The sequence below is a fragment of the Sus scrofa genome, chromosome 9, assembly GCF_054392235.1.
Source record: "Sus scrofa isolate SSC_HxYL_T2T_F1_AM1 chromosome 9, Sscrofa_HxYL_maternal_Yorkshire_Landrace_v2.0, whole genome shotgun sequence".
NCBI lineage: Eukaryota > Metazoa > Chordata > Mammalia > Artiodactyla > Suidae > Sus > Sus scrofa.
The window spans coordinates 20,270,178-20,294,383 of NC_139391.1; the positions used below are offsets into that span (position 1 = coordinate 20,270,178).

Sequence of the window (24,206 nt, forward strand, 5' to 3'; positions counted from 1 at the left end):
GGTTCGATTCCTGGCCTTGCTCAATGGGTTAAGGATCCGGCGTTGCTGTGAGCTGTGGTGTAGGTCACAGATGAGGCTCAGATCTCGCATTGCTGGGTCTCTGGCATAGGCTGTCGGCTGCAGCTCCAGTTAGACCCCTAGCCTGGGAAACTCCATATGCCGCAGGAGCAGCTCAAGAAACGGCAAAAAGACAAAAATAAAAATAAATAAAAAAAAATTAAATGTCAACACAATTTAGGACAAGAGTAATATATAGATTAAAAGCATCCATACAAGTTTTCTTTTTTCTTTTCCTTTTTGTTTTTTTATGGCCACACCTGGGGCATATGGAGGTTCCCAGGCTAGGGGTCTAATCGGAGATGCAGCTGCCAGCCTACAGCACAGCCACAGCAACACAGGATCTGAGTCAAATCTGTGACCTGCTTCCTCATGGATGCTAGTCAAATTCGTTTCTGACGAGCCACTACGGGAACTCCATGTTTTCTTTGTCCTCATAGCCTTTGAATAATATGGAGATGAGGAATCAGAAAAGAATCATGGAAGAGTTCCCACTGTGACACAGTGGGTTAAGAATCCAACTGCAGCAGCTCAGGTCACTGCAGAGGTTCGACCTGTGAAGTGGGTTGAGGATTCTGCATTGCTGCAGCTGTGGCTTGGATTTAGTCCCTAGCCTAGGAACTTAAATATGCTGTGGGTGCAGCCTTTAAAAAAAAGAGAGGGGAAAAAAAAAAAAAAGCACCATGGATTGATTGAGTACACTTTATACCTTTTTTTAAAATACTTCATTTGAAAATTTAGAATTGTAAAATACCAAGGCTATAAGAGATCATGGGCATCATTGAATTTTGAGGCCTAAGCTTAATTCTCTTCATGTTTTTTGGGATAAAGTCCTAAAGATTATTTTTCTTTACTTTTAGAATGAATTCTCTCTTTCTCTCTCTTTTTTTTTTTTTTTTTTTTTTGTCTTTTTGCCTTTTCTAGGGCCGTTCCTGCGGCATATGGAGTTTCCCAGGCTAAGGGTCGAATCGGAGCTATAGCTGCCGGCCTACGCCACAGCTACAGCAACACGGGATCTAAGCTGTGTCTGCAACACACACCACAGCTCACAGCAATGCTGGATCCTTAACCCACTGAGCAAGGCCAGGAATCGAACCCGAAACCTCATGGTTCCTAGTCAGATTCGTTAACCTCTGAGCCACGACGGCAACTCCTAGAATGAATTCTCTTGTTTTTTTTTTCCCCTTTTTTCTTTTCAGGGGGTTCATATTCCAGGACTGGGAACTTTCACTTTCATGAGACAAAAACTGGAGGTGGGAAACAACAAATTTATTCTAATTCAGAGACCCATGTTTATCATGGCGGAGAAGTTAGTACAGATCCACGGACTCAAACAAAACAAAGCATATACTCCTGGTAAATGTATTTAATTTTTAAAACTTTCCCAGGTGGCTAGCCTGGGGATGAAAATGAAAGGGCAAAGCTTGGCCAGTTGCTGTTTTATTCGGTTCTAATTTGAGGAGCTCTCTTTTCAGGTGGTGCCTTTGGCAGAGGGAGGGTCAAGTTAGAATATAATATAGAGTCTTCCTACAGGCCGTTTTAGACCTCAGTAGCTTAAGACCTGATGTGACATCAAGGCAAATTTATACAAAGCCACATCACCAAGTCGTACAGATTTTACTCATATGTCAGATCCTAAGAAATTAAAAGTCATGAAGAAGAGAATTATAATTAGGATCACTGGTTGGAAGAATTACAGTTGGCATCAGCTGTAAAAAGACAACTGTGTTTCCATTACATGTAAGTTATTAAAAGTTCAAAGTTGTGAGGAGGTTAATAATTACATGTAAGTTATTAAAAGTTAAGAGTTGTGAGGAGGTTAATAATTCTATAATTCCCTAAAATTTTCCTTCTTTCCTTCCCTTCCTTTTTCCCTCCCTTCTTCTTTCCTTCCACAAATATTTACTGAGGCCCAACTATGTGTCAAACCTGTTCCAGGTGCTAGAGATATGGTAGCAGACATGACAACTGCTGCAGGACACTTATGTTCCAGTTTTAATGTGTGGACTTCGTGACACCTGCCCTGGTTACTTAGAGGCCTTTGGGTGCTTCCTTCCTAATTGCTGACCTTTTGACCTTCCTTAGCATCCTCTCCTATAGCAAAGTCATATCTGGATGAAGAGAGATATCTACCCCCGATACCAGCAGGTGAAAAGGCAGAGTTTCCTTTCTGTTGACTTCCCTGAAAGTTAATTTTCAGAGTAACTTTCCACCAAAAAATGATAAATTAGAAAAAAAAAAAAACCAACAAACTATCCTTAGAATTCATTATTCATATATTCTGTATGATGAGTTTGATGGAGTTTTCAGCCATTTTTACCTAGACTTTTACGACTGGAGAATTGTAATATCCTGATTCATCAAAAATCTACCAAATGAAAGTCAACTTTTCTTTTTTTTTCCTTTCTTTTTTTTTTGTGTATAAACATTTGTGCCTTAGAGTAGAGCTTATTTTGCATCTTGGATTTTGTACTGTAGTCCAAAAATGTACTTTAGATCTATAATTAATTTTTTACCAGGTCGAGGAAATTTCAGAATTAAATAGATATGATTGAATTCATTCATAAGAATAAAGAGTTTATCTTTGGGGTTATGATTCTTCATCATTAGGTAACTCATCAAGTATTATAGAGTGATTCTTAGAGATTATTAAGACATGGTCCTTGCTTTGAAGAGCTCAGAATCTAGCATAGGAGATAAATATATAAGCAAATGATGCAACATGATTAAGCGCTATAAAGCAGCATTGATCAGGACTGGATCAATGCCAGGGGAGCCCAGAGGGAAGGCTGCCTAACTTGGCCTGAGGAGGTTTAGGAGGATGACACGACAGGAGGTCTTAAAGGATGGCAGGACTTTGCTGCAGAGAAGCTGTGGAAACTATTTCAGGAACGGTGTGAACAATTCGAGTATAAGGGAAAGAGTGAAGCCTGTTAAGGGAATAGCAGGTGTGGGGCCAGGGTATTTGACTGTGGAGTCAAGTAGAGGGAAGTCAGAGGTTGGTAGGGGTAAAAGTCTAAGGAGCCTTATTTGGTTTGAAAAGGACTTTGGAATTCATCCTGTAGGCACACTGAGAGCCCCTGAGAGATTTTGAGCAGGGAATTATCTGTACTGGTCCAGTTTTTAGGTTAGGAAGGTAGTAGCTCTTTTAATTATAGTAGTTTGGTAAAATATGTAAAAGCCCGAATGAAGGCAGTAGACATCAGGGGGAAGATGAGGGAATCTATCCGTGAGATATTTCAGATGTGGAACTGATGGGATTTGGTTACCAGTGGAGAGCAGTGGGCAGCAAGAGGAAGGAAGATATTTAGGGTGATCAGATTTCTTGGAGAGTAAATGGATATTCATGCCACAGGGAATGAGAGGGAAAGCCAGGTGCTGGTGGCAGAGTTTGCTTTTGGACATGTTGTATTAGAGATTCCCTTCGGGATATTTAGTTATAGGTGATTTCAGAGCTCAGAAGGGTGGAGACTAGAGGTCATGGTTAGGATAAATTTGCCCTGGAGAGCATATAAAGTAAGAAGAGATAAAATCCTGTTAAACAAATGCCATCTTATAAGAAGTAGAAGAGGAAGAAACCAGCAAAGGAGACCAAGGAGGAGGAAACTGGAGATCTGAGAATGGTGCCATGGACTTAAGAAAAAAGGGGCATAGCCCATAGAAGTTACAGAGAAGTTGTAAGATTTACAGCACATCCATTGGCTTGTCCATCAGGAGATGACAGTGTCCTTACTGACATGAATGGGCTGGAAGGCAGGTAGGCTCTGTGCAGATGGGAGGGGGAATCCAGAGGAAGATGTGCAGAATCACCATTCAAGTGTGCAGGAGACTGGGGGCTGATAGAGGGAAGCTTGTATCTTGTAAAGCTGTTAATTCACATCATCCAGCAGTATTAGACATGGAAAAGGCTATAAATTAATGTTTGCTGAATGAATGTTTAGAATGTTCTGGGTTTGTTTGTTTGTTTGTTTGTTTGTTTTCCTTTTCTTTTTAGGGCCACACCCAAGGCATATGGCAGTTCCCAGGCTAGGGGTTGAATTGGAGCTGTAGCCACTGGTGTACACCACAGCCATAGCAATTTGGGATCCAAGCCACATCTGTGACCTACACCACAGCTCATGGGCAACGCCAGATCCTTAACCACTGAGGGAGGCCCGGGATGGAACCCACATCCTCATGGATACTAGTCAGGTTTGTTTCTGCTGAGCCACATGGGAACTCCTAGAATGCTCTTATCTTCTCTCTGCCCTGGTCTATCTGTGGACCTTGTTTATCATCTTGATCATCTTTCCTGTTTTCCTCCTTTTCTGACTTACGGACCTTGCCTAGCTCCTACATCTCTTCTAGTTGCATAGACTCTGTGCTTGCTGTCACACCTTGTTCCTCTGCAATGCCATCTATGGCCTCATCAGAGAGGAACAGCTTTCTGCGGGCCATCCAGTCTGATACCCTCTGATAAGACCCACTTAGTGGAGAGGACTATCTTTTCAAAACATTTTATGTTTGCAGAGATTTATGATCATTTAGAAATGATGCGATAACTGGAGGAGAGAGGCAAATATTGTTGAGCATGTCCTGAAATATAAGGAGACCAAAAACTTGAGAAAACCCTCTGATGAAGAGAAACAGTTAGAAATATGTCTCCAAGAGGAAATCAGAAATTTGTCTGGAGTGTTGCTAAGAAAGCTAATTGTTGTTACTTTGATCAAAATCATTCTACTTTTTAGTGAAAATTATATTGATTAATATCTAGGGTACAACTAAAGGCTTTATGTGGAGAGTTCTATTTTTGAATATTGAGAATCAGATGATAATTTGCTGAGTATATATGATACGTCCTTGTGGTAATTTCCACTTCTCTTCTCTCACCCCAACTGTCTCTTTCTCCTCTAGGTGACATCCCAGTTGTTCCACTTAATTTTGTCATGATATCTCTGGAGGGTCCATTTACCAGAGATGTAGTGGAAGGATGCGTGAAGGAGACATTGCTTTTTTTATCACGATCCATTTCCACCAAACAAAACGTGGAGTTTACATTCAAAGGAATTGGGGTCCTCGTGATCAAAGACGGCAAAGTCAAGATGAGATTCTATAAGGACTTCCTTTGTACAATGGATGGAAGTGGGACTTTGGCAAAAGCCCTAACAAACGTAAATTAATGTTTCCTTTCTCTTTACCCCTTTCCTGATTGGTGCTCTGAATCATCCGTAAATGTGTCATCTTGTAAAAAAAGAAACTAAGGTTTTAATTTTTTTATTTTTTTAAATGGCCACACCTGAGGCATATGGAAGTTCCCAGGTTAGGGGTCAAATTGAAGCTGCAGCTGCCAGCCTACACCACAGCCACAGCAACACCAGATCCGCTCCGCATCTGCTACCTACACCATGGCTCATGGCAATGCCAGATCCTTAACCCACTGAATGAGGCCAGGGATCAAACCCACATCTTCATGGATACTAGTCAGGTTCGTTTCCCCTGGGCCACAATGGGAACTCCAGAAACTCAAGTTTAAATGGCAGTTACCCCAAGTCAAAGAAGTGCTTGTTTATAAATGATTAACTCTTTGACAAAAAAATTAGAGGAGATAAGGAATTTTTTTTTTTTGTCTTTTTTGTTGTTGTTGTTGTTGTTGTTGTTGTTGCTATTTCTTGGGCCGCTCCCTCGGATATGGAGGTTCCCAGGCTAGGGGTTGAATCGGAGCTGTAGCCACCTGCCTACGCCAGAGCCACAGCAACGCGGGATCCGAGCCTCGACTGCAACCTACACCACAGCTCACGGCAACGCCGGATCGTTAACCCACTGAGCAAGGGCAGGGATCGAACCCGCAACCTCATGGTTCCTAGTCAGATTCGTTAACCACTGCGCCACGACGGGAACTCCAGAGATAAGGAATTTTTAGGTTTTGAGTCAATGCCAACCGGAAAATAAAAATAGTGATAGAAACTCTTATAATTCTGAACATTTTATAGTGCTTTGTAGTTTAAACTTTTTCCCCGCATATATTACTTCACTTGAGTCTCAAAGCATTATAAAACCAGCATTATTATCCTGATTTTACAAATGAGAACAATGGAAGCTCAGAGAGGTTATGTGGGAAACTGAATTCAAGGTGCTTAGCAATGGAACTGGAATTCAAGCCCTGACTTCCCAGTTATGTTGTGTGTGCTGATTACACTATTTTATTTTAATGCAAGTCTACAGAAAAATAAAGTCATGGAAATTAGCTTTCAGTTTGCCATGTTGTAGAAGAAATTTCATAATTGACCCAGCACTCTTAACCATTTAGTAGCTGCGGTGAACTTTGTGCTAGGTTGGGCAGGGCAGAGTTTAAGGAGGCAGCAAACTAGTCCATCAACAGAACTAAGTGAATCTTAGTGCAGGAAAGAAGTTGGTATGAATGAATTGGATTATCATGAATGTTGTAGAATCCTGTGTCCCATAGAACAAAAGCCTGATTTTAAATGGAAAAGCTGGAGTTCCCGTTGTGGCTCACGAATCCGTGAGGAACCATGCAGTTGCGGATTGGATCCCTGGCCTTACTCAGTGGGTTAAGGATCCGGTGTTGCTGTGAGCTGTGGTGTTGGTCACAGACTCGGCTTGGATGTGGCGTTGCTGTGGCTCTGGCGTAGGCTGGCGGCCACAGCTCCGATTAGACCCCTAGCCTGGGAACCTCCAAATGCCTTGGGTGTGGCCCTAGAAAAAGACCAAAAAAAAAAAAAAGGAAAAGCTATAAAATAAAAGGTTATAAACATGGTCTAATTCTACCCTCTAATTTTTCCTTTCATGGTGCTCTGGGATAGGGATTTAGGAGACAGATTTGGGCCTAGTAAGGCTCTTGGTGTTTTCTCCACACTCTGGCTTCATATAGGATTGCTAAGGCAGCTACCAACCTTGTGTGTGGAAAGTACAAACACACGCACAGGTAACACCCTTTCTTTTTCATAAATCACAGGCAAGATCTGCAAACAGAAGCAAGGCTAAAGTGCTGCTTCATCTTTCACCCACAGAGATTCTACAGAACTTTCTAAGCTTCAATATGTGTTTTAAAGAAAGGATAATGTTTTTATTAGCCCGCTGCCCTCTAAGATGTACTTTTAAGGCACATTTTCCAAAAGAATCAGTCTTGAGGGATATTATATGCTTCAAGAGGTGGAGAACTGCTGTATAGGAGCCTCGTGGACAGAGGCAAAAGGCACATGGACATGAAAACTGAGCAGTCTGGCTGGGAAGAAGCTGCTTTAATGCCTGAATGTATTTAATCATGGAACTTTAGCTTAAGCCAGTGTTCATTCACGTCTATAAAACACATTTTGGGAAATGGCTGTAAAGTTGTGAGAGTGACTGTTTTTCCCCTAAATATTCCATAACATAAACCTGAGTGCTGTCCTGCAGAAGAGTTCTCTGGGGAAGCTCTGTGCTAATTTCAGTGATGCTGCTCTTGCTCAAAATATTTTTAAAACCTCTATCTTTGGAATCCCCTTCAGAGCCCTTTGTAAACCATGTCATTAATCCAAAAAGAATAATTGTATATATTATTCTATACTAGTATAATTTAATAATGATATATTATAATATTTGTGTTGTATGGGATGTTATATTTTATAAATAACATTATACAATAATTTATATAATATTATTACATATGATAATTATCATAGCCACTATTTGTGGAGTGCTTATTATATGCTAGCCACTTATATACAGTACCTCATAAAAATCCTATGAATTTGATCCTATTATTATGCCCACATACCTATGGTCTAAGGCTATGGAGCTGTGAGCAGTGTGGGGATTTAAACATGAGTACACCTGACTCCACAGCCCTTCTCTTAATTACCCAGTTTTAGAGTTATTTAAGAGGAGGAATTACCCAGCTTCCCCATTTTCCTGATAGTTTCAGTAAGTCGGCTCTCCTCTTAAAGTTGTCTAGAAGAAGCTGTTACCTCTGAAGGCAGTTTCCAAGGAGGAGATGGTTGGAGAAAAGGCAGTATCAGTGGAACTGGTATGTGACCACACTGGGTGGCTGATAAATGAGATCGTTCCTCACTGGATTTTACGCACTAAACAAAAATAACAATAGCGAGTGTCATGGTGGTCTGAGGCCTCTGAGCAGCCTGTGGCTTTGATTTGTCTGTGTCCTGGACCACAGCCCAAATGTAACCCTTCTCTGTCCCTGTTCCCAGAGGCCTGGCACAGTGGACTCAGTGTTGTCTAGCAGAGAGACCTTGGGGAAGCGGCCCAACAGCGTGCTTGCATTTCCAAGGTCAGTGCTTTCCTCTAGGCACAGCAAGCCTTGCTGACCCATTGATGGGACTGGACAGTGTTTAACACCCTTTTCTGGCTCATGTTTCTTCTAGTGCATTCTCTCTCTCTGTGTTCCAGCAAAGAAGGGTTTACTGCACACACTTTCTGAGTTAAGTTAAAAAACAACAGGAACTGAGGATATTCCTTTTTTTTTTCGCTTTTAGGGCCACACTCACAACATAAGGAGGTTCCCAGGCTGGGGATGAATCAGAGCTATAGCTGCTGACCTACACCAGAGCCACAGCAATGCCAGATCTGAGCCACGTCTGTGACCTACACCACAGCCCATGGCAATGCTGGATCCTTAACCCACTGAGCGAGGCCAGGGATCGAACCTGCAACCTCATGTTTCCTAGTCGGATTTGTTTTCACTTTGCCTTGATGGACACTCGCGAGGATATTCCTTTTTTAAGTGACTCTTATTTCCTTGGACATTCTCATACCACCTCCCACCAGAATTAGTCCTTGCAGTATTACTAAAATTTGTCTCGCCTGCTGGGCTTTTCTTTCCCTTCCCCTGACCTGGCTTCTTCCTTGTCCTTCAGTCTAGACTCCCTCCTGTCTGAGGGAGCTAGAAAGGGGCTGCTGAAGGGGCTAGAAAGACAAGGTACAGCCTCACCCCAAGAGCACAGTGGGCCTTACCGGCGGCTTCTGCTGAAATGATTATAATAGTGATAATTATAACAATAATAATAATGATAGATATTGTCTATAGAGCACTTACCAGATGCCAGGTATTGTTAAGCACTTTCTCAACAGTCTTGTGTTTAATCTTTACTACAACCATTTGAGAGACATATTATAATTTTATCCATTTTTACAGAGGAGCAAAATTAATTGTAATCTTAATTCTCTCTTTTTTTTTAACAGGTGAAGTGACAGGTAGCAGTATTAAAAGCACAGGAATAGGAATCAGGAGACCTGGGTTTTATTTCCAGTTTGGTCATTACTTATCATTATGAGCTCTTACTTATGTTTTTTATCTTAATTGCTATACCATTAACTACTACACATTTTGGGTAAAGGAAGTTTGGAGAATAATAACCAGCTTCCCAGAGTATTATTTTCTCATGGTTTTTGACTGCGTGATATCCTGTTGTGTTTGTTGGTTTGGAACAACTCCCTCCTGGAAAGACTGTATGATATCTACCTCAGCAAAATCAGTGTGAAGGGGGAGAATAAACCTCAGAGGTTAGTTAGTCCAAGCCTCTCATCTTGCAGATGAAATGGCTACGCAACTGAGGGGTCAAGCTGGAAAGTAAACCATGGCTCCTGACTCTTCCAGTGTTGTTTCCATTGCAGCATGTTGCTTTACTCATTAAAAATAGTGCATTCAGAATAATTTTATTGGAGTTCCCATTGTGGCACAGTGGAAATGAATCCAAGTAGTAACCATGAGATTTTGGGTTCAATCCCTGGGCTCGCTCAGTGGGTTAAGGATCCAGCATTGCCATGGGCTGTGGTGTACGTCACAGACGCAGCTCGGATCTGGCATTGCTGTGGCTGTGGCGTAGGTTGACAGCTGTAGCTCCAATTCGACCCCTTGCCTGGGAACCTCCATATGCTGTGGGTGCAGCCCTAAAAAGAAGAAGAAGAAAAAAATATATATATATATATAATTTTGATTGTATTTTGGAAGGCAAATTCGGTTGTCTCCTTGGACATATTTTAGCTTAGGCATTCCAGGAAGGAAATAATCACAATTAATTAAGGAACAGAGAGAGGGGCTCCTGTCAGTTAGCCTGAAAATAGACATGAGGACTCAAATACTCAAAACAATTGTAGGTGTTTTGTTTATGTGACATTTGGTCCCTGAGTTTACTATAAGTACCACCTCTCCTCCTGAACTTTAACCCAGCATTCCATACCTGGGATTGAGAAAATCTACAACTGTGCACACCAACTGAACAGACCCCTTCCCCCCTTGCCTTTGCAAGTCCCTCGTGTTTGCCGGGGGAGAGGAGGGAGAAGTGTGGAGGAGAAAGAGGGAGGAGAGGAGTGGATATTTCTGCCTACTAGGCTATGAATCCTTGCTTTCAGGCTATCGAAAACCACCTTTTATTGTATCAGGCCTATGGTATCTGGTTACAGAACTAGAAAAGACACATTGAAACTGAAATAAAAAACAAAACTTAAATCCAGGCCTGGAAAGCAATTTTTAAAAGAGCTGCTTTTGGGCCCTCAGCATAGAGGGGCAAGGTCTTGGTCAGCTCTCAGACTTAGCCCCAGAGAGAATGAGCCCATGTTTTGTACTCAGCAAATAAAAACACTTACCCCCTTGAGAGAAGTAGGCTTATTTCATTTGGAATCAGGGAGCTAGCTTGGTTCCTTCTCAGAATTGAGAGTTTACACAGTCACTATGGACAAATATCTTGCTTTATTCCTAGGGTTGAGTTCAAGGAAATGGAGAACAAACCACTTATGGAAACCATTGTAGAAGAAGATCGAAAGAGTACACAAAAAAGTAACAAGTTAAAAGACCAGCCAGACAAGGAAGAAGGCATCCCAGGTAGGTCATGGTTTCTGGGTATAATCTGTCTTTCTTTACTCCTTATGAGCCAACCCATATTGCTTAGGAACTCCTTTGGCCAAAATAAATAAAGTTAATTTCATGAATAATCACTGTATACTTCTAACAAACATCTACTCCTGGAATCTCATATCTTAACTTTTACCATTTTATGACTCTCCGGCTTTTAGACTCTGATCTCTTTGCTGGCTCCCCACTGCTGAAAGGGGTCAAAACTCAGTTCTCTGTAGGGTCCAGGCAGGTAACATAAATGTATGAACTGGGCTGGATGTCATATGATGGGATGTCACATTATGTTAGCATAAATAATAATTTTTATGAAAAATGAAGAGTGGTAGTTTTACATCTTTGGTACCTGGCATTATAGAAGATAGTGGAGTCTCATATCTACTTCATATAATCTGTCATGATATGTTGGTTTGATTGAAGCATGTAAAGAGAATCCTAGGACTTCAAAGACTTTTTGAAAGGGTCCCAGGGATCCTCAGGGGTTGCCAGACTACCCTTTGAGGCTTCTTCCTCTAGCAGATTATTGATTTGGGTATCAAATTTTCTGATATGTGAAATCTATTGATTGTTAGATAGTGATAATTGACATTGAAACAATTGACATTGAAACAAAAAAATACTAACTAGGCCAAAGAAAACATGTCAGTGGGTAAACTCTGTCTTATGAATATTTGTTCTGTGACATGTGGCCCCTGGGGTAACATACAAACTTTTAGTCTAATATTCACATGCTTTCATTCATTGCTGTTCCCTACAGACTCTTTGAGCAAAATTGTCTATTCATACTCTTCTACTAATGTGCCTTGCCCTTGCTCAACTCCATGTTTCGCTCACTCCTTTCCTCTCGCCTGGATTGCCCTTCCTTTTCTCAGTCTGTCCCAATCCTACTCCCTTCTCAGCACCCTTTTCACATCTCACCTCCTCCATGAACACTCCTCACTGGATTCTGAAGTGACTCCTCTCTTCTCTGAACATGTCAGACCGTTAAAGATGGCACCATTCATTCGGGATTTAGACATTCAGCGTAATTGTCCTAAGTTGCTATTTATAATGTGGGTAAAACACTTAGTACTGTTGGCAGGTTGTAAGACCTCCATAAATAAGAGGTTTTATGTTTTCTTTTTACATCTTATTTTTCCTCCTGAACTATATTTACTGAAAAATCTTTAAGGTCAGAAAATTGCCTTTTTGCATTTTGTAAACTGCCCAGCCAGAGCTTTGCAGAGTATACAGCAAAAATACATACTTTAACCACCCTAGGATAAGGGACAGTAATTTAAAGATAAGAAAGTGTACCTTACATGAAATTTTTTCCTAGTAAAGTTATGAGTTTTAAAAATCGGTATCAGGTACAAAACACCTATTGAGAGTTGTAAGGAAACTCACTTTCATTCATCCCACAGAGATCTTATCACCCAAGGTAACTCAAGATAGACAAGCTGTCTCACCTGCCAAGGCAACAAACCTCAGTTTGCCAAACAAATTGGAGCAGAATGGGAAGAATATGAACCTTGAAAGGTAATACATTGGCATTTTTTCTGTTGCACTTTACTAAATGTATTTCCAAGTCCTGTCTTGATGCAGGGAATTTAAATAAGTATTCATTCATCCATTCCTTCATCCAATATTCTTTTTTTTTTTTTTTTTTTTTTTTTTTGCTTGCCTCTTAGGCCCACACCAGTGGCATAAGGAAGTTCCCAGGCTAGGGGTCCAATCAGACTGCCAGCCTATGTATGCTACAGCCACAGCCGCACTGGATCCTTAACCCACTGAACGAGCGCAGGGGTCAAACCCACATCCTCATGGACCCTAGTCAGGATTGTTCCCTGCTGAGCCACGGCGGGAACTCCCCATCTGTATTCTTGATGCTGTCTTCTATATACTAAGTGATGGGGATAATGAAGACGAGCAGGGCACAATCGGTAATGACCGTATTACAATTTATGATGGCCCTGTCTTCTTGTTATGCCGAAAGAGTTCTCTTTTCTCCTTCTCCCTTTGTGTAGGATGCTCTTTAAGACCGCAGAGCAGGGGAGCTCCTGTCATGGCTCAGCAGAAATGAATCCATCTGTTATCCATGAGGATGTGGTTTCAATCCCTGGCCTGTCTCATCGGGTTAAGGATACAGTGTTGCCGTGAGGTGTGGTGTAGGTTGCAGACGTGGCTTGGATCTGGTGTTGCTGGGCCTGTGGCGTAGGCTGGCAGCTGTAGCTCTGATTAGACCTCTAGCTTGGGAACCTCCATATGCCATAAGTGCAGCCCTAAAAAAAAAGGACCTCAGCACAGAACCACACTCAAATATCTTTTGAGCATCTACTATGTGTCTTGCCCTGTGCTGTCAACTTTGAGTTTATTAAGGTGTCACAATTAGCAGCTGTCATGTGTGCAATTTAGGTGCTTCGTGGATTCCTAAAGTCCTATTCAAAGTCCCATTCTAAGCCCCCCGAGCCATGCTTATTTTGGAATAATCTCACTGTTATGCAAGATAACTGAGAATTAAATGGCTAGGACCTTGGAATTTAGTTCAATCCAACAAACATTTAGCACTACTGTGTACCAGGCACTATTCTAGACTCTGAAGCTACAGAGCTATGAGACATAAAAGACATAGAGACTTACTTTCATAAAAATTATGGCCCCTTTTCTTTTTTTTTTTTTGGCCACACCTACAGCATGTGGAAATTCCAGGGCCAGGGATGGAAACCACGCCACAGCAGTGACCTGAGCCATAGCAGTGACAGTGTTGGATCTTTAACCCAGTAGATCACCGGGAAACTCCAAAACTTATAGTCTTAGGAGAATGATGATAAAAAAAAAAAAAAAATAATGCCCGTGATGGAGATAGCAAAAGAAAGTACAGAGGGGAGTTCCCGTGGTGGCGCAGTGGTTGACGAATCTGAGTGGGAACCGTGAGGTTGCTGGTTCGGTCCCTGCGCTTGCTCAGTGGGTTGACAATCCGGTGTTGCCGTGGGCTGTGGTGTGGGTTGCAGACGCGGCTCGGTTGCCTTGCTGTGGCTCTGGTGTAGGCCGGAGACTGCAGCTCCGATTGGACCCCTAGCCTGGGAACCTCTGTGTGCCGCGGGAGCAGCCCAAGAAATAGCAAAGGGACAAAAAAAAAAAAAAAAAAAAAAAAAAAAAAAGAAAGTACAGAGGCTCCCAAGAGGGGGGAGTGATTATCAGAAAGCCCTAGTAAATGTTTCCTATAGAAGTTGACCAATGTTTTTTTTCTTCTGATTGCTAAAGTAATACATGTTTGTCACAGAAATTTTAAAAGAAATGAGATAAGCAAGAGATGCAAAAAAGTCATCCATAACCCTACTAAATAGAGGAAACGTTCTGTTAACATTATGGCATATAGTCTTCATTTCAATGCATATTATACACACACGCACACACACACACATATATATATATGTACTTGAAATATACATACATTTTATTTTATTTTATTTATTTATTTATTTTTTTTGTCTTTTGTCTTTTGTTGTTGTTGCTATTTCTTGGGCCGCTCCCGCCGCATATGGAGGTTCCCAGGCTAGGGGTTGAATCGGAGCTGTAGCCACCGGCCTACGCCAGAGCCACAGCAATGCGGGATCCGAGCCGCGTCTGCAGCCTACACCACAGCTCACGGCAACGCCGGATCATTAACCTACTGAGCAAGGGCAGGGACCGAACCCGCAACCTCATGGTTCCTAGTCGGATTCGTCAACCACTGCGCCACAACGGGAACTCCTGAAATATACATACATTTTAAACAAAACTGAGCTACAGTTTTATCTTCCAAGGGGAGTGGGGGTCAGAAAAGACCACCTCTTCCTTTCTGGAAGTAGTAGCTCCTCGTTGGTGGGGTGTGTATTCAGATCAGCAGAAGGGCGGTCCTCAAACTCCTGAACTTGGTCTGAATCTCAATGCAGGCCTCATCCCATCCCCCACCCAAAAAGCTGAGGCAATTCTCACACCTTCACTTGTCAAGCAAGTCTGCCTTGTGCTGATGGCCTTCTTGAGCATGTATTAACCTACAGTGATCTCCCACAGTCCCCTAAGTTTCCCTCTTTATCTATGGTCCCTCACTGGGACTTCTAGAAGCACCTGTGCCTACTCCATCCCTATCACTAGTACTGGACACTCTACCCTCCAATGGCTTCCCATTTTCACCCAAAGTGAAAGCTAAAGTCTTTACTATTGCCTTCAAGATCCTGCCTAATTTCTGATCTCTCCTACTTTCACTCACTAACTCATCTCTTGCCATGTTCACTGAACACAGCATGCTCCCACTTCTAGGATTTTGCACTGCCTGATTCTTTCCATCAGATATCTGATTATTGTAATCCCTTTACTTCCTTGCGGGTATTTGCTCAAATTTCACCTTTTGGTCAGAACGTCCCAGGGCCATTCTGTTCATGATTAACTTCATTCTTCCAACATTGTATGGCATATACTGCCATCAAACAGACCATAAAATTCACTCATTTATCTTCTCTATTGGCTGTCTGTCCCTGCCAACATGTTAATTCCATGAGAATAGAGCTTTTTCCGTATGTATGTTTTGTTCTTCACGGCATCTCTCATGCTTAGAGCAGTGTACATAGTAAGTACATAGTACATCTCTGTAGAATGAATAGATTTTTATCCCAATTTCACCACATTGGTACCTGAGACTACCAAATATGTAAGATTATCCAGCTTGTCTATTGCCAGTCAGCTTTTAATACAGAAAGCCGGGATTCAACCTAGGTTTATCTGACACAAAGCCTACATTATTAACCTCTGTACATGTAGATGTTTTAAAGAAAACCACAGAGATATTTTTCATTTTACTATGTTTATATTTGCTTCTAAAATTATCATTGATGGGAGTTCCTGTCATGGCTCAGCAGTTAACGAATCCGACTAGGAACCATGAGGTTGTGGGTTCGATCCCTGGCCTCACTCATTGGGTTTAGGATCCAGTGATGCCATGAGCTGTGCTGTAGGTCGCAGATGTGGCTCGGATCCCGCGTTGATGTGGCTCTGGCGTAGGCTGGTGGCTACGGCTCTGATTAGACCCCTAGCCTGGGAACCTCCATATGCCGTGGGTGCGGCCCTAGAAAAGACAAAATAAAATAAAATAATCATTGATAACTGATCATTGATAGCAGCCCATATTAACATTAATTAATGTTACATTGCTTTCATAGCCTATCATTTCCAGGTGGTGTGAAAAATGACAATGAAATGAAGCCTCAAATGTCTCCAGCCCTTTCTTGCCAGGATCATAATAGGGCAGGACAGGTACAGTGTCTTCAAACAAACATAACCCAGTCAGAATGTTTCTCTGACTTCTGTTGCTCAATGAGAATTCTGGGAATTGCTCTATTTCTTTACTATATGCATATGACTCAAGTACTCAGGACTCATAAGTGGACTGTGTGATCAGTCCACCAGTCCAAATCTACAAGCTAACAGAAATAGGGTTGAGAAAGCTCTTTCTAATTTTCAATTACTATAAACCATTTGTCCAAGCAAGAGTTTAGTGAATCCTCTTGCACATTTTTGGGGCCCCCTCTGAAAAATCTCATTTGGCTCCTATCATCTATACATCCTTTTATGACATATACCTCTTGATACACCTAGCCTTTGGAGAGCTTGGGAAGGGATCATGAGGGCAAAAGTAAAAGGTAAAAATCAATTTGACTTAAAACTTGGTGTTACAGGAAATGTGTTATGTATGCTTGCAACGAGCCCAGCGGAATACTCCACTGTACTGCAGTGAGGAGAGGCGGAGGAAGGAGGTGGAGGATGAGCGGCTCATACAGCAGTACCAAATGCTGAAAGACCAGGAGGCTCTCTTTAAAGAGCAGGTAGGTCAGCGCCTTGGTTAAGGAGTGTTTAACGTGGGACAGCATTCAAAAATTCCATCACATGTCTGTATTGTAACTTATTTACTGCTAGATAAACTAAAACTCAAGTGGAATCCAAGTTTCCACTAATAGTAAAGAACCCTGGGAGGAATATCCATGCAGCTGATGTTTGCATGAGTCACTGATTCCCCCCACCTCCCACCCCAAGGACTACCGTGTAAAGGTGGAATTCCTGGATTATATGGCTTTTTTTTTTTTTTTTTTTTTTTGCTTTTGCTTTTCAGGGCTGCATTTGCGGCCTATGGAGTTTCCCAGGCTAGGGATTGAATTGGAGCTACACCTGCCAGTCTACGCCACAGCCACAGCAACACAGGATCAGAGCCTTGTCCTCGACCTACACCACAGCTCACGGCAACACTGGATCTTTAACCCACTGATCGAGGCCAGGGTTGAACTCACATCCTCATGGATACTAGTTGGATTTGTTTCCATTGAGCCACGGTGGTAACTCCCCAAAATACAGCTTTATTTTTGATTGAGATATAATCCCAGCCAAGGCTTTGCCCTTGAAATTTATGACCTTTTTGAGAAAGATGGAATGGCACCTTCACCTCTGCTTTATGCAGATTTCTGTCATCTCCAATAACTCATCCTACTGCCCTTTCCTGCACTGGTGATATCATAGGTAACCACTCATGAAACCTTCCCTTCCTGGAGAGGTAGTACCTAGAGCCCAAGAAAGGAAACAAAAACACTTTCCCAGCCTACTTAAAAAAAAGAAAATCTATGGACACATCAGAAAGTACCACTGCCTCCAAAAGGCAAGTTGCTACCTTGGCTGGATTATTTTAATGTAGCAGAATTAAATTTTTGAAAGGCTTTCTTCCAATATGTGATTATTTTTTTTTTTAAAGATGAGAAGTCTGGCTAGTAGGGAACAGAATCAAAAAAATGCTGCTTATAATCTTGGAGTTGCTGAAGCTATAAGAATCCACAAGAATGAGAAACCTGAATTTTATGTAAGTCTTTTCAAAATTTCTATTGCTGATACCTGCCCTATTTGTGAGCATTCGGATCTACTCTCTGTAATGTGGGAGAGGTAAAAAGAGGGTTGTGAAGGTTGGAGCTTCCTAATAAAAGCCTTTCCTAAGCCAATTTAGCCTGATCCGACCCAGTCACTCACTGTGAGGGCTTCATAGCACTTATATCATCTCTGTGTTGTTTGCTCATTGGCCGCCCATCTCCTGCACCAGCATGCAGCCTCAGTGAGAGCAGGGCTCTCTGGGGATCTCTGTTCTCCATCACTGATGGGTTCCCAGTGCCTAGAATGGCCAGGCCCAGAGTAGATGTTCAGTTCTCTGTCTTCCACTTCCTTGCAGTCCTTGCTCATGCTCTGGACTCACTCAGAAGTCCTCCTCCTTTCAGTGTGTGTGTTGTAAGTACTAGGATTATTCCATCTCTCAGCGATGGGCCTTTGGTCAGTTCAGTTCAGATTCATCCTTGAGCGCACTCATATTATCCTGTGGGTCACTCGCTGGTCAATGTGTTGAGAACTGGGCACATATTATAACTGAATCAATACTTTCTGATTGATTTTAGTCTTTCGAATGATTATTCTTTGTTGCTTTTTATTACTGAGAACAAATGAGATGCTTCTCTTTCATTCTAGAAATCCTTCCTGTTTGATAAACGGCCACTCAGTCCTGAGATTAATGCTTTTAAGCAAGAGGCATATTCCCAAAGTCTCCTAAAACAAGTGGATTGCAGACGGGGAAAGGATATAAAGCAGAGACAGAACAGAGAGTTGATGGATCGCCTGGAACAAGTGCAGCTCACAGAGGAGTGAGTCTAGCCAGACATGCCCTGAAGCATGAATTCAGAATGGTTATGTGACACTAATTTCCATGTGGGACCAAATCAGCATTGGTAGTTTCATTAGCACACCTGTAACCAACTGAGCAAACTAACCCAGCTAGCAGTTAGTATGGAACTTCATTAGAAAGATGAAGAAGCCGGTACTATCATAATTATGATCACAGCAATGATTGCTAGTTTATAATAACTTTAATTACAGGGTATCATTTTGTATTGTTTTGTGGTCACTAATCCTGGGAGATGGAGGAAGGGACGTATCTTAAAGAGGATTTATTCCCAGCTATTTTCAGGTGACTTCAAGGCAAAGCTGAGTTTTATAATAAATATGAAGAGTTGTCCCTTGGCACCTGAGGGCAGGAATATATGGAGGACCCAGGTGCAGTGGAACCAGGGACTAAAACGCGTGTAAAAAAAAAGCTTTCCAACTGCTCACACCCACAGCTTCTTAACTCACATGGTCTTTCTTCCAGCTCAACTGCTGAATTTCAGTCTCCATTCCAAATTTTCAGGAAAGAGAATCTGATTGGTGCTGCTTGGGTCATCTGAGGCTTGGGATGGGTCAGGGCCACAGAGTTCAAACGTGCCTGCAGGGGCCACACTTCCACTGCGGAGGTCAGGAGAGCAATTAAGGAGGCCACTGTGGTGTGAGAGAGGCTCCTAAAACAAGCAAGCAGCTGCTTTCTGTGACCAAAACATTAAGTTTCTATAAAATGCATATGTTCCATTATACACACTTTATGTCATGTGGAGGTTGCATATAATAGATTCATTCTTTTTTTCTTTTTTGGCTGCCCCACAGCATATAGAGTTCCCCTGCCAGGGATCAGACCTGAGCAATGCCAGATCCTTAACCCACTGTGCCAGGCCAGGGATCGAACCTGTGTCCCAGTGCTCCCAAGAAGCCACCGATCCCGTTGTGCCACAGTGGGAAGTCCTATAATCATTTTATAACAGGAAAGATCACTTTTCTGAAAAAGGAAGCTTACGATGAACTACTTTATAGAATGAATAGATACTTCCTGCTTTCCTTTCTAGATTTTTTTTTAAAGCATGGGGGCCCTGGGTGTGGGGGGGTGCTGTGAATGATGGGGGAGGAGGGGTGCCTGTGTTAATAGTGGTGCATTTGGCCAGTATGGTCATTTGCTTATACCTGCCTGTCTGTCCATGTCCAACACATTGTCCATTAGCCTATGGATTTGAATCACTCTCTTCTTAAAATGAAAGTTCCTAGAAGGAAATACCACTTTTTGCTTACCAGGCTCTTATCCCTATTAATACTTACCAAACATGTTTTGTTGATGTTAATCTGTATCACTGAAGACCCTGTAACAAACTGTGCCCCCACCTTTTCTCATTCTTGACTGTCAGACTTGCTGCACAAAGAGCCAAATATATAAAAGATAAGATGGAAGAAACACAGTGTTACAAGAGAGCTTTGGATGCACAGGTAAAGGGATAATTATTACTTTAAAAATTTGTAGTGCTGTAATTCTAAAAGAATGTATAAATCCTGTAGTGTTACGAATACCCTTCTGTATTACCTATTTGGTGGTTTTTGAGGCCCTGTTCCTTCCTCCGAGTTACTGGTTTTTGCTCTGTCACAGCCTTGTGCATAGTCTATTCCCTGGTATAATTATGACCTGCATTATGTGTGTCCCTGCTTCAGATAAAGAACAGATACCCCCAGCTGCCCATGTTTGAGCCAGACTCTTCTGAGCCCATCTTTGGGAAGAATGAGGGTGAGCTGATGATGGAAAGGCGAAAGCGAGAACAGAATTGCCTGAAGCACCAGCTGGAGGCAGCTGCTAACCACAAGAGGAAAGCCATCCTGCACCAGCTGGTGGACCAAAAGCGGGACTTGTTGATGCTTCAGAGGACACACAAAGAGTAAGACAGCCTGCATCTTTCCTCTTCCTCCTCCTCTTTTCCTCCCCTTCCCTCTCCTCGCTCCTTCCCTCCCCCATACATCATTAGAGAAGCAATAATAATAGTGAACACACTGAGGAGTTACTATGTGGAAAATATTGTTCTAAGCTTATTATATGCTTCTTCACATTCCATCCCTACAATTCTATGAAAAAAGTTCTTAAAAACAACTCTTTTTTAGACTATTATGTGTACATGTTTGTATAAGCATATTTATACATACATATAATGTAAGTGTAAGCAATAATTAATCCCAAATGCATTACTTCTCTAATTTTTAAAAAATTATTTATGGTCTTTATTATCGTTTGTTTGGATTTGGAATCTGTGAACAGGAATCAGTTGTGGGGGGAATTTTATAAGGTCTCCATAGATCTCAAAGTATGCATGCTGTTAGAAAACCTGCCATGAATATCTAAGTTTTAATATTCTTTTCCACTATGGTTTATTACAAGTACTGAATATAGTTCTTGTTTATCCTTTTTTTTTTAAGGGCTCCATCTGTGGCATATAGAGGTTCCCAGGCTAGGGGTCAAATCAGAGCTGTAGCTGCCAGCCTGCACCACAGCCACAGCCACACCAGATCCGAGCCGCATCTGCAACCTCCACCACAGCTCAGGGCAACACTGGATTCTTAATCCACTGAGTGAGGCCAGGGATCAAACCTGTGTCCTCGTGGATACTAGTCAGATTCATTTCTGCTGAGCCACGACGGAAACTGTTTTTCATCTGTTTCATATATAGTAGTTTGTATCTGCTAACCCTAAACTCTTAATTTATCCCTCCTCTACCCTCTTTCGCCTTTGGGAAACATACGTTACAAATAAACTCTCTTGATACAACTTCTCCCTCTAGGTACATTTCCATAGTTTTCTTTCCCTTTACGGGACACTGTCTGAAAGGGGTTGTCCACAGCAGCACTGTCCATTGGAAATACAATATGAGCCTCAAACATGCTGTCCTGCTCAAGTGGACACAGCATGAAACTCAAGCCCTTTCCCAACCAGCACTAAATCCCTTCTTCAGAGAATGTGAGCTGTGCCAACCGTTGCTGGTACAGGGATAGGCAGAGGAGGGCTTTATGCTGTATCAAGGCAAATACCTTTCAATTCAAACATCAGACACCCAGTTTTTTTTTTTTAAGTGCCTAATTGGTTACCCCAGTGGGGACTTTTGAAAAGTCCTGAACAGCCCTCAGCCTCGTAACAACTCCCTGGCTCCTTGTCTTCGCATTTCCCATGTTTCCTACTCTCCTTCCTCCATCCAGATTGCCAGTTTCTTCTTCGCAGATATTCAGCAATTCTCAGATCATTGATTATTAGAACTGTAATACCAATCAAAGTGCTTAGGAGTTCCCAGAGGGCTTCTCATCAAAGGAATCTCCTCTTTTAAGAAGGCACTTGTAAGAGCTCCCTGGTGGTGCAGAGGGTTAAGGATCCAGCATTGCCACTACTGCGGCCCTGGTTACAGGGTTCAGTCCCTGGCCTAGGAACTTCCACATGCTGTGTGCAGCCAAACAAACAAACAAACAAACAGAAGGCAGTTGTATTTATGAAAAGAAAAAAAAGTTATTAAAATTTTATAAATGGTCAGTAGGATGGTGCAAAGATCTGTCATGTTCTATACCAAGTAGGCTCAGACATGAATCTGTCGGATAGTTAGGTGATGATGGGAGGATATTGTGATAAGGGTGGAGTTAGTTGGGGTAGAAAGAGGTGAGAGTAAAAAACATGGCTTTTGGAGTCAGCAGATGTGGGACCGAGTCTTGCATCTGCTCAGGGCAATGTATACTTGTATGTCTACACTATTTGCTACAATACTGAAATATTTCCACACTTCTTGATAAATAGCTGTTGCCCCAAGCCCCACAAAGGCACCTCTGCTGCCCAAGCTGCTCCAGCTCCTCCCTGGGATCCCCACCCCACCTCTCCGTGACCTTTCACCTAATGGATGAATACCTGGGGTCTCCAAGACCACTTCCAGTCTCCATTCTGATTGATACGTGGTTCTGCCATTTTACTAGTTGTGTGGTGCTGGGTAGGTTATAGACCCCAAAGGGCATTGGTTGTCTTATTAGGGAGAATACTGGCATCTACCCCCAGGGTGGTTGAGTCAAAGACATTAGTTCTTATAAGGAGCTTCTGTTTCATAGCAAGCAGCTGCCCCTTGTGCTTCAGTGGCTCTGCTGCTCCCTGCTCGCTGCCGCATCTGGGTCTGGAACCCTCTGCATTTGTTGCAGAGATTATTGCAGCTTCCTGCTTTGCTCCTTGGCTTCTCTGGTTGCTCTCCTGAACTTGCAGTTAGGAGGGTTTAAACTTTGTCACTTTCAAGCTCTGTGACCTGATCAAATCACACATGGGGTCTTTAAGCTCTTTTTTCCTCATATGAAAAATAAGGGTAATCCCACCTGCCTGGCTATCCTTACTGAGGATTAAATGAGACAATGTATGTGAGAGCGTTTCTGGAAACTGCAGAGCTCTGAACAAATACAAACTGTGCTCTTTACTTGGTTATCTCTTTCATTGGAGCTCTGACCATAAACCTCCTTTTCTGTATGGATCAGAACCTTGTCTTCTGTTTCTATATCTTTTACTGATTGTTCCAGATTCTCTTATTTTTCTTTTCTTTTCCAACTTCCCTACCCTCTGGTCCATTTCAAAATGCGATTTTAGGTTTTCCTGTGGCAAACAGATGATCACTTTATTTCAGAGGGAATAATTTAATCCGTGTGATCCAGAAAGGCTGCTAAAGTATTATTTGTTTTGCCTTTTTTTTCTTTAAATTTTTATGCTTAAAAAATCAATTTGTGCTCATTAAAATAAGTCAGTTAGTGGAGAGATTTTTAAAAAGGCTAATAATCCCCCTCACCCCAACCAAGTGGTCAGTGTTAAGGTTAGCCTTCTACACTTTCCCCTGTTCTTTGCAAATATAGTCAAACTATATGAATATATATTTTTCCTTCTGTTTTTATAAATTAAAAAGAGGCCTATGAGATCTACATATTAGATCTGCATACCCAACCTTTCTTTAATCTAATAATATGTCATTAATTTGTACTTAGGTCAGTACATATATATGAAATTCATTATTTGAAAGCAGCACAATATCTATAATCCGTGTGATTATATAGTTTGACTTTTGCACCACTGATGAACATTCACTGTGCTTCTAGAAATTTTGCTATTACACTAAGCATTTTTCGTGTATATATATGAAACAAAAGCAATATATATAACCAATATACATATATATCTGTATATATGTGTCTATAAGGTTTACATATGTGTGTATATACACATGTATATATACACATGTATGTATGCACATACATATGTACACACAGTATATATAAACATATGTATATACACACGTATATACACACATGTATATACACACACACACAAAGATTCTTTTGTTTGTATTGAGTAAATTCCTAAAGTGAGACTGCTGCATCAGGTGTATGGCATATTTTAAATATTAATAGATACTGACACTTTGCTTTCTAAAAAGTTATAGCTATTTGCTTCCACCAGCTGCCATGTGACAATTCTAGTTGTTTCCCCTCTACCCACTTCATTTGCTTACTTGCTGGGCACTTACATTAAACTGAGTTTTAAACCTGTGCTTTAAAGAATAACATAACAATGGCCAAAAAGCATATGAAA

General features: G+C 41.7%; 1 protein-coding gene across 19 annotated transcripts in view; it reads left to right on the forward strand.

The window, feature by feature from the left end:
• The window catches only part of CCDC81 (coiled-coil domain containing 81), a 74,643-nt gene that overhangs the window by 17,516 nt on the left and 32,921 nt on the right, over nt 1-24,206 (forward strand). For 10 of the 19 annotated variants that reach the window (XR_014814839.1, XR_014814841.1, XR_014814843.1 and 7 more), the window contains 11 exons: nt 1,257-1,413; nt 4,951-5,207; nt 8,241-8,320; nt 10,749-10,870; nt 12,304-12,418; nt 16,078-16,171; nt 16,594-16,740; nt 17,655-17,759; nt 18,410-18,582; nt 19,984-20,062; nt 20,282-20,502. Coding sequence is in view for 12 of the 19 variants with exons in the window: in XM_084975578.1 (XP_084831704.1) it covers nt 1,257-1,413; nt 4,951-5,207; nt 8,241-8,320; nt 10,749-10,870; nt 12,304-12,418; nt 16,078-16,171; nt 16,594-16,740; nt 17,655-17,759; nt 18,410-18,582; nt 19,984-20,062; nt 20,282-20,502 (1,550 nt within the window). In the remaining 7 variants the exon portion in view is untranslated. Of the gene's footprint in view, nt 1-1,256; nt 1,414-3,028; nt 3,815-4,950; nt 5,208-8,240; nt 8,321-10,748; nt 10,871-12,303; nt 12,419-16,077; nt 16,172-16,593; nt 16,741-17,654; nt 17,760-18,409; nt 18,583-19,983; nt 20,063-20,281; nt 20,503-24,206 lie in introns of those variants that run through there. The other 9 variants (XM_084975584.1, XM_084975585.1, XM_084975586.1 and 6 more) reach the window with 6 other exon arrangements.